We start from the raw sequence: 12,845 nt of genomic DNA, 5'->3' as shown, positions 1-12,845 counted from the left end.
GGCGACAACTTAGAGGTTCAGGCGCGCAGGTTGTGTTTGCCTCTGTCCTTTCGATAGGGGGGATCGAAGCTGAAAGGCGTGCTGTTCGCATAAACTCGTGGCTTCGAGACTGGTGTGACCGGCAGAACTTTGGGTTCTTTGACCACGGGAAGGTCTATGCTACGCCGGGCCTGATGGCACCGAATGGGAAGGGCCTCTCTCGGAGAGGGGTAAGGATCTTTGGTCAGGAGTTGGCAGGGCTGATAGATAGGGCTTTAAACTAGAGTCGAAGGGGGAAAGGGCTAAAACCAGGCACGCCGGTGAAGACCTAAGGGATGGTATGCTAGAATCAGAGGGGCTGTGTGCCAGTGAGGTCCTTCGGTTAGATCCACAAGGTGCTGAGTGTAAGGAGACGCACCTGAAATGCTTCTACACGAACGCACGCAGTATGAGGAATAAAATGGATGAGCTAGAAGTCCTGGCCCAGTCCCGCAACTACGACATCATCGGCATAAGCGAAACCTGGTGGGATGAGTCCTGTGACTGGGGTGTTGCGATAGATGGTTACAGGCTCTTCAGGAGGGACAGGCAGGGTAAGCGAGGTGGTGGGGTGGCGATGTATGTGAAGCAGGGGCTGGACTGTGTGGAACTCCAGGTCGGCGATGGCAAAGTTGAGAGCCTCTGGGTAAGGATCAAAGGACGAACGAATAAAGGGGATCTCGTTGTGGGAGTCTATTACAGACCGCCTGGACAGGACGATAGCGCCGATAAATTATTCTTTACAGAACTAAGAGAGGCCTCGAGATTAACTCCCCTTGTCCTTATGGGGGACTTCAACTTGCCAGACGTTAACTGGGAGTGCCACACGGCTGACACGAGCAAGTCCAGGAGGTTCATGAAGCACCTAGATGATAACTTCTTGGTGCAGGTGCTAACGGAGCCAACTAGGAAAGGCGCCCTCCTTGACCTGTTGCTGGAAAACAGAGAGGGTCTGGTGGGAGATGTGGTGATTGGTGGCCGCCTCGGTCATAGCGACCATGAAGTGGTTGAGTTCAAAATTTACGGTGACAGAAGGAAAAGTGCCACCAAAACCTCATCCCTAGATATGGGGAAGGCGGACTTCAGGCCGCTCAGGGAACTAGTCAGCAAGGTCCCCTGGGAAGCTGCTCTTGAAGGCCTTGATGTCCAACAGTGCTGGTCACTCTTTAAGTGATGCCTCCTAGAAGCACAAGATCAGGCAATTCCTAAATACCGCAAGTCAGGCAGGCGCGGCAGGAGGCCGGCGTGGCTGACCAGGAACATTCTTATGGAGATTAGGCGGAAACAGAGAGTGTTTCGCTACTGGAAGGAGGGCCAGGTGACATGGAAAGAATACAGGGATGCTGTTCGTGTTTGTAGGAAGAAAATTCGTGTGGCTAAAGCACACCTAGAGTTGAAGCTGGCTGTGTCTGTGAGAGAAAATAAAAAGGGTTTTTTTAGATATGTGAATGGAAAAAGGAGAACTAAAGAATACATAGGGCCGCTCCTTGATAGGGAAGGTCTTCTCACAGACGATGACATAGGCAAAGCAGAGACGCTTAACGCCTTCTTTGCCTCTGTCTTCAATGCCGATGATGGGCTTCGGGACCCAGGGTGCCCCGAGCTGGAGGACCGGGACGGTGGGGATGACAAACTCCCAACCGACCCTGAACGTGTGCGGGATTTGCTACTCCACCTGGATCCCTACAAGTCCATGGGTCCGGATGGGATTCATCCCCGGGTGCTGAAAGAGCTGGCGGACGTCATCGCGGAACCTCTCTCAATTATTTTTCAACGATCCTGGGAGTCTGGAGAGGTCCCGGTAGACTGGAAGCTGGCAAATGTTGTGCCGATTTTCAAGAAGGGTCAGAAAGAAGACCCTAGCAATTACAGGCCTGTCAGTCTCACGTCAGTGCCTGGTAAAATCATGGAGAAGATGGTTCTCGAACTTATTGAGGCGCACCTGGGGGACAAAGCAGTCATTGGTCCCAGCCAGCATGGGTTTGTGAAGGGTAGGTCCTGCCTAACTAACCTGATTTCCTTTTATGATAAGATCACCCGTATGGTGGACCAAGGGAAACCAGCTGATGTGATTTTTTTGGACTTCAGCAAGGCTTTTGACACGGTTTCCCATAGGATCCTACTGGACAAAATGTCCACCATACAGCTAAATAAAAACATCATACGATGGGTGAGCAATTGGCTAACAGGCAGGGCCCAAAGGGTTATGGTGAATGGCGCTGCGTCAGGCTGGCGGGCGGTCACCAGTGGGGTCCCTCAAGGCTCCATTTTAGGGCCGGTACTTTTCAATATTTTTATAAACGATCTGGATGTAGGAATAGAAGGTATTTTGAGCAAGTTTGCCAATGACACCAAACTTGGAGGAGTTGTGGACTCGAATGAGGGTGGAAAGGCCTTGCAGAGGGATCTGGATAGGTTGGAGAGCTGGGCGATCACCAACCGCATGAAGTTCAATAAGAGCAAGTGCTGGGTCCTGCACCTGGGACGGGGAAACCCTGGCTACACGTACAGACTGGGCGATGAGACGCTGGAGAGCAGCCTAGAAGAGAGGGATCTGGGGGTCGTGGTAGACAGCAAGTTGAATATGAGCCAGCAGTGTGCCCTGGCAGCCAGGAGGGCCAACCGTGTCCTGGGGTGCATCAAGCATGGCATCGCTAGTAGGTCAAGGGAGGTGATTGTCCCGCTCTACTCTGCGCTGGTGCGGCCTCACCTTGAGTACTGTGTGCAGTTCTGGGCACCACAGTATAAAAAGGACATGAAACTGTTGGAGAGTGTCCAGAGGAGGGCTACGAAGATGGTGAAAGGCCTGGAGGGGAAGACGTACGAGGAACGGCTGAGGGCACTGGGCCTGTTCAGCCTGGAGAAGAGGAGGCTGAGGGGAGACCTCATCGCAGTCTACAACTTCCTCGTAAGGGGGTGTCGAGAGGCAGGAGACCTTTTCTCCATTAACACCAGTGACAGGACCCGCGGGAACGGGGTTAAGCTGAGGCAGGGGAAGTTTAGGCTTGACATCAGGAGGAAGTTCTTCACAGAGAGAGTGGTTGCACACTGGAACAGGCTCCCCAGGGAAGTGGTCACTGCACCGAGCCTGACTGAATTTAAGAAGAGATTGGACTGTGCGCTTAGTCACATGGTCTGAACTTTTGGGTAGACCTGTGCGGTGTCAAGAGTTGGACTTGATGATCCTTAAGGGTCCCTTCCAACTCAGGATATTCTATGATTCTATGATTCTATGATTCTATGCTAAGTGTCATTTAAGTTGAATTTCAAACATGAAACACAGGACTGGAAATCATTTTCTTTTGCATTAAAAAAAAAAAGAATAGAAAAAACTGTATTCGTTGTATTATATGTGAATTGCAACATCTGAGAGCTGATCTGAGAGAAATGGATTTTTTTTCATAGGTTGCCACTGTAAGTGCCTTTGCCCAGACTCTGCGAAGATACACATCTCTTAATCACCTGGCTCAGGCAGCTCGGGCTGTGCTTCAGAACACTTCTCAGATCAACCAGATGCTCAGTGATCTCAACCGTGTTGATTTTGCCAATGTCCAGGTAAACTCTAGCTTTAAACAACAGACTTTTTAAAAAATGTATTTCCCCCCCCCATTTTTTTTTGTTGTTACTATTTCTTATTATTCCATCAATAAAGCAAAGTGAGAACATTTTCCTGATTTTTGTATATGCAGTGATTCAGTTGAAACTTACCAACTTACGCTTTAGCCTTAAGTAGAAGCTCAGAGCCATTATCTGTTTCCATTGTCTCTGAAGACTTCTTATCTTTCAGACCATAAATTCTGCCAATTTTCATTTGGTGCAAATGAAAGTATAGAGTATATGTGGTCTTAGAATGGACATCATGAATGATGCTTAAATATGAAAATTTGGACAATAGCATAGCTTCTGATCTTCCATAAAAATATTAATCGAACAGCACTATTTCTAGTAGAGATTGTTTCATTAAATTAATTTTTATTTCAAAGATGATGTCATTAATATACTTTCTTCAACTGTGTTTAAATTTCCCACCTTTCCTAAGTAACTGGTTAGTACTAGTTTCCAGTAATCTGTAAAAGATGAACTTACTATTTTTCATTAAGTTTAAAAAAAGGTTTCCCTTTTACCTCTTTCTTCCTCCATGCAGTGGGGTTCCTGCATCGAGGAAACCCCAGGGAGTGGAGAGAGCCATGGGAGTGGAGAGAGCTGCCAGGAGCTGGCAGCCCTCACAAGAGCAGCTGGCAAGGCTTGGGAAGGGCCAGGAGCAGCGGTGGCCACCCCCCCCCCACCCTCCCACAAGTACAAAGGCAACCCCTAGGGAGCATGAGTGACCAGGAGTGCGGCAATCAAGGTGTGGTGTGTCAGTCAGGGTGTGGTGTGGAACCACAGTTTGCATGACAGTTTGTGTGGGAGCTTTGCCAGCTCAAACAGGGAGTGATGGTATCCACCCAGCAAACGGCCTCTCTAAGCTCTACACTCATCACAACTGACACAGTTTCCCAGACAGAGCTTCGGTGGGATGAAGGGATGAAAGACATGGACTCACAATGGCTATTGAACTGGAGATGTTTACTACAATTTTTCTCCACTACATATACTTTCCCCATAGCCCCAAACACTGTTCACACTCCTGAATCTGTCATGCAATTGGTCAGAGACCCTCAAACACGTGCCTTAAGCCAGCCAGCAATTGGCCACTGTCCAAAGCTCATCTTTAACACTGCAGCCAAGTTATTTCACAGAATCACAGAATCACAGAATCGTCTAGGTTGGAAGAGACCTCAAGATCATCGAGTCCAACCTCTGACCTAACACTAACAAGTCCTCCACTAAACCATGTCCCTAAGCTCTACATCTAAATGTCTTTTAAAGACTTCCAGGGATGGTGACTCCACCACTTCCCTGGGCAGCCCATTCCAATGCCTCACAACCCTCTCAGTAAAGAAGTTCTTCCTAAAATCCAACCTAAAACACCCCTGGCGCAACTTTAGTCCATTCCCCCTCATCCTTTCACCAGGCATGTGGGAGAATAGACCAACCCCCACCTCTCTACAGCCTCCTTTGAGGTACCTGTAGAGAGCAATAAGGTCGCCCCTGAGCCTCCTTTTCTCCAGGATGAACAAGCCCAGCTCCCTCAGCCACTTGTCATAGGACTTGTTCTCCAGACCCCTCACCAGCTTCGTTGCCTTTCTCTGGACCCGCTCAAGCACCTCGATGTCCTTCTTGTAGCAAGGGGCCCAAAACTGAACACAAGACTCGAGGTGCAGCCTCACCAGAGCCGAGTACAGGGGGACAATCACCTCCCTAGCCCTGCTGGTCACACTGTTTCTTATGCAAGCCAGGATGCTGTTGGCCTTCATGGCCACCTGAGCACACTGCTGGCTCATATCCAACCAGATATTGACCAATACTCCCAGGTCCTTCTCTGCCAGGCAGCTCTCCAACCACTCATCTCCCAGCCTGTAGCTCTGCTTGGGGTTATTGCTCCCCAGGTGCAGGACCCGGCACTTGGCCTTGTTGAACTTCATGCAGTTGACCTCAGCCCATCGGTGCAGCCTATCCAGATCCTCCTGCAGTGCCTTCCTACCCTCGAGCAGATTGACACACGCACCTAACTTGGTGTCATCTGCGAACTTACTGAGGGTGCACTCGATCCTCTCATCCAGATCATCGATGAAGATATTAAAGCGGACCAGCCCCAGCACCGAGCCCTGGGGAACGCCACTAGTGACTGGCCTCCAACTGGACTTGACTCCATTTACCACGACTCTTTGGGCCCGGCTATCCAGCCAGTTTTTAACCCAACGAAGCGTGCGCCAGTCCAAGCCACGAGCAGCCAGTTTATTGAGGAGATTGTTGTGAGAAACAGTGTCAAAAACCTTGCTGAAGTCAAGGTAGACAACATCCACAGCCTTTCCCTCATCCACCAAGCGCGTCACTTTGTCATAGAAGGAGATCAGGTTTGTCAAGCAGGACCTGCCTTTCATAAATCCATGCTGACTGGGCCTGATCGCCTGGTCGCCCTGCGAGTGCCGCGTGATGACACTCAAGATAATCTGCTCCATGAGCTTCCCTGGCACTGAGGTCAAACTGACAGACCTTTCTGTGTTGATGTGTTTATAAAAACATTTTTTGTTATCTTTAACAGCAGTAGCCAGATTGAGCTCCAGATGAGCTTTGGCCTTTCTAATTTTGTCTCTGCACAGCCTCGCAACATCCTTATAGTCCTCCCTAGTGGCCTGCCCACTTTTCCAAAGATTATAAACCCTCTTTTTTCTCCTAAGCTCAAGCCACAATTCTCTGTTCAGCCTGGTTGGTCGTCTTCCCCGCCAGCTCATCTTTGGGCACGTGGGGACAGACCGTTCCTGCGCCATTAATATTTCCCTCTTGAAGAGCGCCCAGCCTTCCTGGACTCCTCTGCCCTTCAGAAGCGCCTCCCAAGGGACTCTACCAACCAGTGTCCTGAGCAGCTCAAAGTCAGTTCCTTTCAGGTAGTTGTAGAGAGCAATAAGGTCTCCCCTGAGCCTTCTCTTCTTCACTATAAACAACCCCAGTTCCCTCATCCGCACCTCATAAGACTTGTTCTCTAGACCTTTCACCAGCTTTTTTTCCTTTCTCTGGACACTCTCCAGGACCTCGATGTCTTTCTTGTAGTGAGGGGCCCAAAACAGAACACAATACATAAGGTGTGGCCTCACCAGAGCTGAGTACAGGGGGACAATCACCTCCCTAGTCCTGCTGCCCACACTATTCCTGACACAAGCCAGGATGCCATTGGCCTTCGTGACCACCTGGACACACTGCTGGCTCATGTTCAGGTGAACATTGACCAACACCCCAGATCCTTATCCTCTGCACAGCTTTCCAGCCACTCTGCTCCAAGCCTGTAATGCTGCATGGGGTTGTTCTGACCAAAGTGCAGGACCCAGTACGTAGCCATGTTGAACCTCATCCAGTTGGCCTCTGGTCATAGACCCATCCTGTCCAGGTCCCTCTGCAGGGCCTTCCTACCGTCTGGCAGATCAACACCCCCCCCCCCGCCCCCAACTTGGTGTTGCCTGCAAACTTACTGAGTGCACTCAATTCTCTAATCGAAATCATCATATAAAGAGGGTGGGCCCCAACACCAACCCCTGGGGAACACCACTCCTGACCACCTGGATTTCACTCCATTCACCACCACTCTCTGGGCCAGGCCATCCAGTCAGTTTTTAACCCAACAAAGAGTATACCTGTACAAGCCATGGGCTTCCAGCTTCTCCAGGAGAGTATTATGGGAGACCATGTGAAAGGCTTTGATGAAGTCTGGGTAGACTACGTCAACAGCCTTTCCCTCATCCACCAAGCAGGTTACCTGGTCATAGAAGGAGATGAGGTTGGTCATGCAGGACTTGCATTTCATGAACCCATGCTGACTGGGCCTGATCCCCCGGCTGTCCAGCACATGCTGTGTGATTGCATTCAAGATGACCTGTTCCATCACCTTTCCTGGCACCGAGGTCAGGTTGACAGTCCCGTAGTTCCCTGGGTCCTCCTTAGCCAGGAAGGGGACCCATAGAACCGCTGTATTGGACTTCTGGAGGGCTGACTTTGAGCTGTTAAGGACACTGGTTGGCAGAGTCCCTTGGGAGGTGGTTCTGAAGGCCAGAGGAGTCCAGGAAGTCCAGGAAGGCCGGGCACTCTTCAAGAAGGAAATCTTAATGGCACAGGAGCAGTCTGTCCCCACGAGCCGACGTGGAAGAAGACCAGCCTGGCTGAACAGAGAATCGTGGCTTGAGCTTAGGAGGAAAAAGAGGGTTTATAATCTTTGGAAAAGAGGGCGGGCCACTCAGGAGGACTACAAGGATGTTGCGAGGCAGTGCAGGGACAAAATTAGAAAGGCCAAAGCTCATCTGGAGCTCAATCTGGCTACTGCCGTTAAAGATAACAAAAAATGTTTTTACAATATGTCAACGCAAAACGGAGGACTAAGGAGAATCTCCAGCCTTTACTGGATGAAGGGGGAAACTTAGTTACAAGAGATGAGGAAAAGGCTGAGGTGCTTAATGCCTTCTTTGCCTCAGTCTTTAGTGGCAAGAGCAGTTGTTCTCTGGACACCCAGTACCCTGAGCTGGTGGAAGGGTATGGGGAGCAGAATGTGGCCCTCACTATCCACGAAGAACTGGTTGGTGACCTGGTACGGCACTTGGATGTGCACAAGTCGATGGGGCCGGATGGGATCCACCTGAGGACACTGAGAGAACTGGCGGAGGAGCTGGCCAAGCCCCTTTCCATCATTTATCAACAGTCCTGGCTATCAGGGGAGGTCCCAGTCAGCTGGCGGCTAGCAAACGTGACACCCATCTACAAGAAGGGCCGGAGGGTAGACCCGGGGAACTACAAGAAGGACATCAAGGTGTTTGAGCAAGTCCAGAGAACGGCAGCAAAGCTGGTAAAATCTCTAGAGAACAAGTCTTATGAGGAGCAGCTGAGGGAGCTGGGGTTGTTTAGCCCGGAGAAGAGGAGGCTCTGGGGAGACCTTATTGTGCTCTACAGTAACCTTTAAAGAGGCTGTAGCGAAGTGGGGATTGGTCTATTCTCCCAAGCACCAAGTGATAAGACAAGAGGAAATGGCCTTAAGTTGTTCTGGGGGGTGTTTAGGTTGGATATTAGGAAAAATTTTTTCATTGAAAGGGTTGTAAGGCATTGGTAATATTTGCCCAGGGAAATGGTTGAGTTACCATCCCTGGAGGTATTTAAAAGACGTGTAGATGTGGTGCTTAGGGACGTGGTTTAGAGGTAGACTTTGCAGTGCTATACAGTGGTTGGACTCAATGATCTTAGAGGTTTTTTCCAACCTAAATGATTCTATGATTTTCCTTAGAAGAAACAACAGCTTTTTCTCCTGTTGTTCAACTAATTGACATGGTCCAGTGTAGTGTTTTTTCCCTGCTACGCATCACAACTGCTCATAGGCAAAACAGAGTATTATATATAATATATATATAATAGACAATATATATTTATAGGGAGATTAATATAATTTATTGCCTATCACTAGCAGACTAGAAAAGTGAGAAATTAAAGCAAACTAAAAACATTCCCCCCCCATCCTTCTATGTCCTCCCCTCGAGAGGCTCAGCGGAACGGGGAATGGGGGTTGCAGTCAGTCCATAGCGCTTTGTCTCCATTGCTTCTTCATGGTCATTCACTACGCCTGCTCCAATGTGGGATCCCTTCCATGGGCTGCAGTCCTTCCCAACTGATCCTATATGGGCTTCCCACAGACAACAGCTCTTCAAGAACTGCTCCAATATTGGTCTGTACCACAGGGTCCATCCTTCAGGAGCAAACTGCTCCAACATGGGTCCCCCATGGGTGGCAGCTCCTCTCCATGGGCTACAGGTCCAGCAGAAGTGTCTTATTGGTCTTATTTAAGGAATGGCACAAAGTTGTGCCAGGGGATATTCAGACTAGATGTTAGTAAAAAATTCTTTACTGTGAAAGTGGTCAAACACTGGAACAGGCTTCCTAGAGAGGTGGTTGATGCCCCATGCCTGTCAGTGTTCAAGAGGCATTTTGACAATCCCCTCACATATATGCTTTAGCTTTTGTTTAGCCCTGAAGAGGTCAGGCAGTTGGACTAGATGGTCTTCGTAGGTCCCTTCCAACTGAACTATTCTATTCTATTCTATTCTATTCTATTCTATTCTATTCTATTCTATTCTATTCTATTCTATTCTACATATTACAGCCTATGGATAAACACAACAACCCCATTTTTTTGCCTAATAAACAAATCTCTTTTCAAGTGAGGTGCTTAAAAATATTTAAAAAAAAACATATTTGAAGATAGAATAATAACTGCTTCAAAGCAATAGAAAACATGGCACTTTGGTTTCTTTTCCTCTTTGTTTCTTACTCTCTCAGCTTCCATTTGACTGCCCTTTCCACTACTTGTTCTTGTAGTCCTAAGCCTGACAATTTCTGAATTTTTTACTAGAAAAAATATGAATGAAAGAAGTTGAAATTTCTTCCATGAAAACCAATATGGACCACTGCAATGTACTTGCATTTTTTCGATTGTACTTTTGTGTGTGCTTTATTTGATGCCCGTTTTCATACTTTTATTTTCTTTCAACAAAATTGAAAGATGTGAAAATAAAAAACTCATTAGTTTGGCTAAGAAGTGTATTTAATCCTTTTAATTGTTCAATCTTTAAGAATAATTTGTCTTTTGTTTTCATGTTTGCCATGTGTTGTAACAGGAGCAGGCTTCCTGGGTGTGTCAGTGTGATGACATTATAGTTCAAAGACTAGAAACAGATTTCAAGATGATTCTACAGCAGCAGAGCACTCTGGAGCAGTGGGCTGCCTGGCTTGATAATGTAATGATGCAAGCATTGAAACCATATGAAGGAAGACCCAGCTTTCCTAAAGCAGCACGACAATTTATTTTAAAATGGTCTTTCTACAGGTAGTTTTTACTAGTCTTCTAAATTATTTTAGCTATTTTATTATTTTCTGAAATGTATACTATAATAATTTTGACAAAATTAAAAAAAAAACAACTTCATACAATAGTTTGAAAAGCTGTTTCCTTTTTCCAGAAAAAAATAGTGTTGTTAATATCAAACTTGAGACTATGTGTAACTCAGCAGTGGATGAAATAAACCTTGTATATTATTTGAAGTCTTGTGCAAATGTAATGAGGTTAGAAATCACAAAATGTGAATTGCATTCAGGAGACATAACAATAAGAACATGCTGGTCTGAGTATCCCAAGGATATTCAAAATCTTGGAGAGCTATCGTAGCTAGCTCAGAGGATAAGAGGGCAGTGAAGGAGAAAGGGAGAGTGAACAAGTAGGAAAAAAATATCTTCCCCTGTCCCCTCCACAGATTGGCTCCCTGATGAAAAAAGGCAATAGGTGTAATTGTTAATAGTTTCCAAGATATGGTATCCCAAGTATAGAGTCGACGACATTGCTGAGTACAAATACCAGGTTAGGGTCATGACCAGCAATTTCAACATATCATAAGCCATCGTTACACCGCACAGTACCATAATGATCTTAAACCAGGGCCCGGAAAGAATAAGCAGCACGACAGGGAGCACATAAGGAAAATAACATGCTATAATACTCAATTTGGAAAACAGGCACAGTAGACTTGAGATTAAAGCAATCAGCATTATGACTAGCAACTATTAAGAAGATCTAATACTTATACCAATTTTAGTTTAACACACTCTGGTCAGATCTGTTGTTATCTCAACCCTTCATGCCCCACGTTGGGCGCCAAAAAGGACTGTTGTGGTTTAACCTGGCCAGTAGCTAAACACTACACAGCCATTCACTCATCCTCCCCCCTCCCTCTCTAGGATGGGAGAGAGAAATGGGAAAGTGAAGCCTGTGGGTTGAGATAAAGACAGTTTATTAAGACAGAATAAATAATAATAATAATAATAATAATAATAATAATAATAACAGCACTAATAATAATGTGTATGAAACAAGTGATGCACAATTGCAATTGCTCACCACCTGCTGACTGATGCCCAGCCTATCCCTGAGCAGCCGGCCTCCCCACCCCGGTACCCTGGCTAGCCACCCCTATCTATTGTTTAGCATGACATCAGATGGTATGGAATACCCCTTTGGCCACTTTGGGTCAGCTGTCCTGGGTCTGTCCCCTCCCAGCTCTTGTTCCACCCCTAGCCTGCCCGTTGGCAGGACAGAGCGAGAAGCTGAGATGTCCTTGGCTTGGTGTAAGCACTGCTCTGCAACAATTAAAACAACATTGTGTTATCAACATTCTTCTCATCCTAATCCAAAACATAGCACCCTACCAGCTACTAGGAAGAAAATAAACTCTGTCCTAACTGAAACCAGGACAGAATTTTATCCTGAGTTAGAAACATGGTTTGAAACACTTTGAGTTGAATAGCTATATAATTTTAAAGACAATATTCTTAATAATATTAATTAAAATACCATGATTTCTATTTTTATTATGTAGGGAAGACAAAATCTTTTTTAGTGTGTAAAAATCCGTTAAAAAAAAAAAAAAATCCCATGTCAGCTGCTACTGTAGCAGTTATCATAGTAAAGGTAGCTTTTTTTTTTTTTTTTTCCAAAACGGTACATTGTAGCATCTACTTTATGAAGGTATCATATGGATGTTTTTGTCCACAATCTGTATTTATCTATTTTAAGATATAAACAAACTTATTTTTGCATTATTTATATACTACAAGTTTAAAAGCAATACCAATTAACACCTTAGTACTAGGAATATGAGCACATCAGGCATAATATTTTGAATGACTACTTTGTTTAAAATTAAATAATCTTAATACAGTTGTACTGTTTAAAATTTTAACAAAGAACTTTCTTCCACAGTGGTCACTTTTTACATGTGCTCACATATTGGTAATTGTGCATATAACAAAACAAAACCCTTCCTGTCTTTTAAAAATTTTAGCTTCTAGTTGTGTAATGTGGTGTCCAACAATGCCATGTCTTTCATAAATCAGATGTTTGTGGTTAGCATTAATTTTAAAAATAGTATTTATGAAGTGCATATTCCACTGCATATTAATAAATTATGAAAGAATTGTGATATTTATTTCATAAATATTTCTTTCCATATTTAAATAGCTCAATGGTGATTCGAGATTTAACCTTACGCAGTGCTGCTAGCTTTGGCTCTTTTCATCTGATCCGCTTGCTTTATGATGAGTACATGTTTTACTTAGTAGAACATCGTGTTGCTCAGGCAACAGGAGAGACACCTATCGCAGTTATGGGAGAGGTAAGACACCATACAAGATAATGGATTGATGGATTT

The 12,845-nt window shown here is 45.9% G+C and overlaps 1 protein-coding gene across 1 annotated transcript in view; it reads left to right on the top strand.

Annotated features, from left to right (window-relative positions):
* The window catches only part of LOC137847010 (transcription factor RFX3-like), a 236,061-nt gene that overhangs the window by 214,526 nt on the left and 8,690 nt on the right, over positions 1-12,845 (top strand). The window contains exons 13-15 of the mRNA XM_068665209.1: positions 3,424-3,573; positions 10,263-10,471; positions 12,656-12,809. Coding sequence (XP_068521310.1) covers positions 3,424-3,573; positions 10,263-10,471; positions 12,656-12,809 — 513 coding nt within the window. The remainder of the gene's footprint in view (positions 1-3,423; positions 3,574-10,262; positions 10,472-12,655; positions 12,810-12,845) is intronic.

This window comes from Anas acuta, chromosome W, assembly GCF_963932015.1.
Source record: "Anas acuta chromosome W, bAnaAcu1.1, whole genome shotgun sequence".
Taxonomy (NCBI): Eukaryota; Metazoa; Chordata; class Aves; order Anseriformes; family Anatidae; genus Anas; species Anas acuta.
The sequence above is the reverse complement of the archived record's forward strand: the minus strand, read 5'-3'. Positions and strand labels throughout refer to the sequence as shown.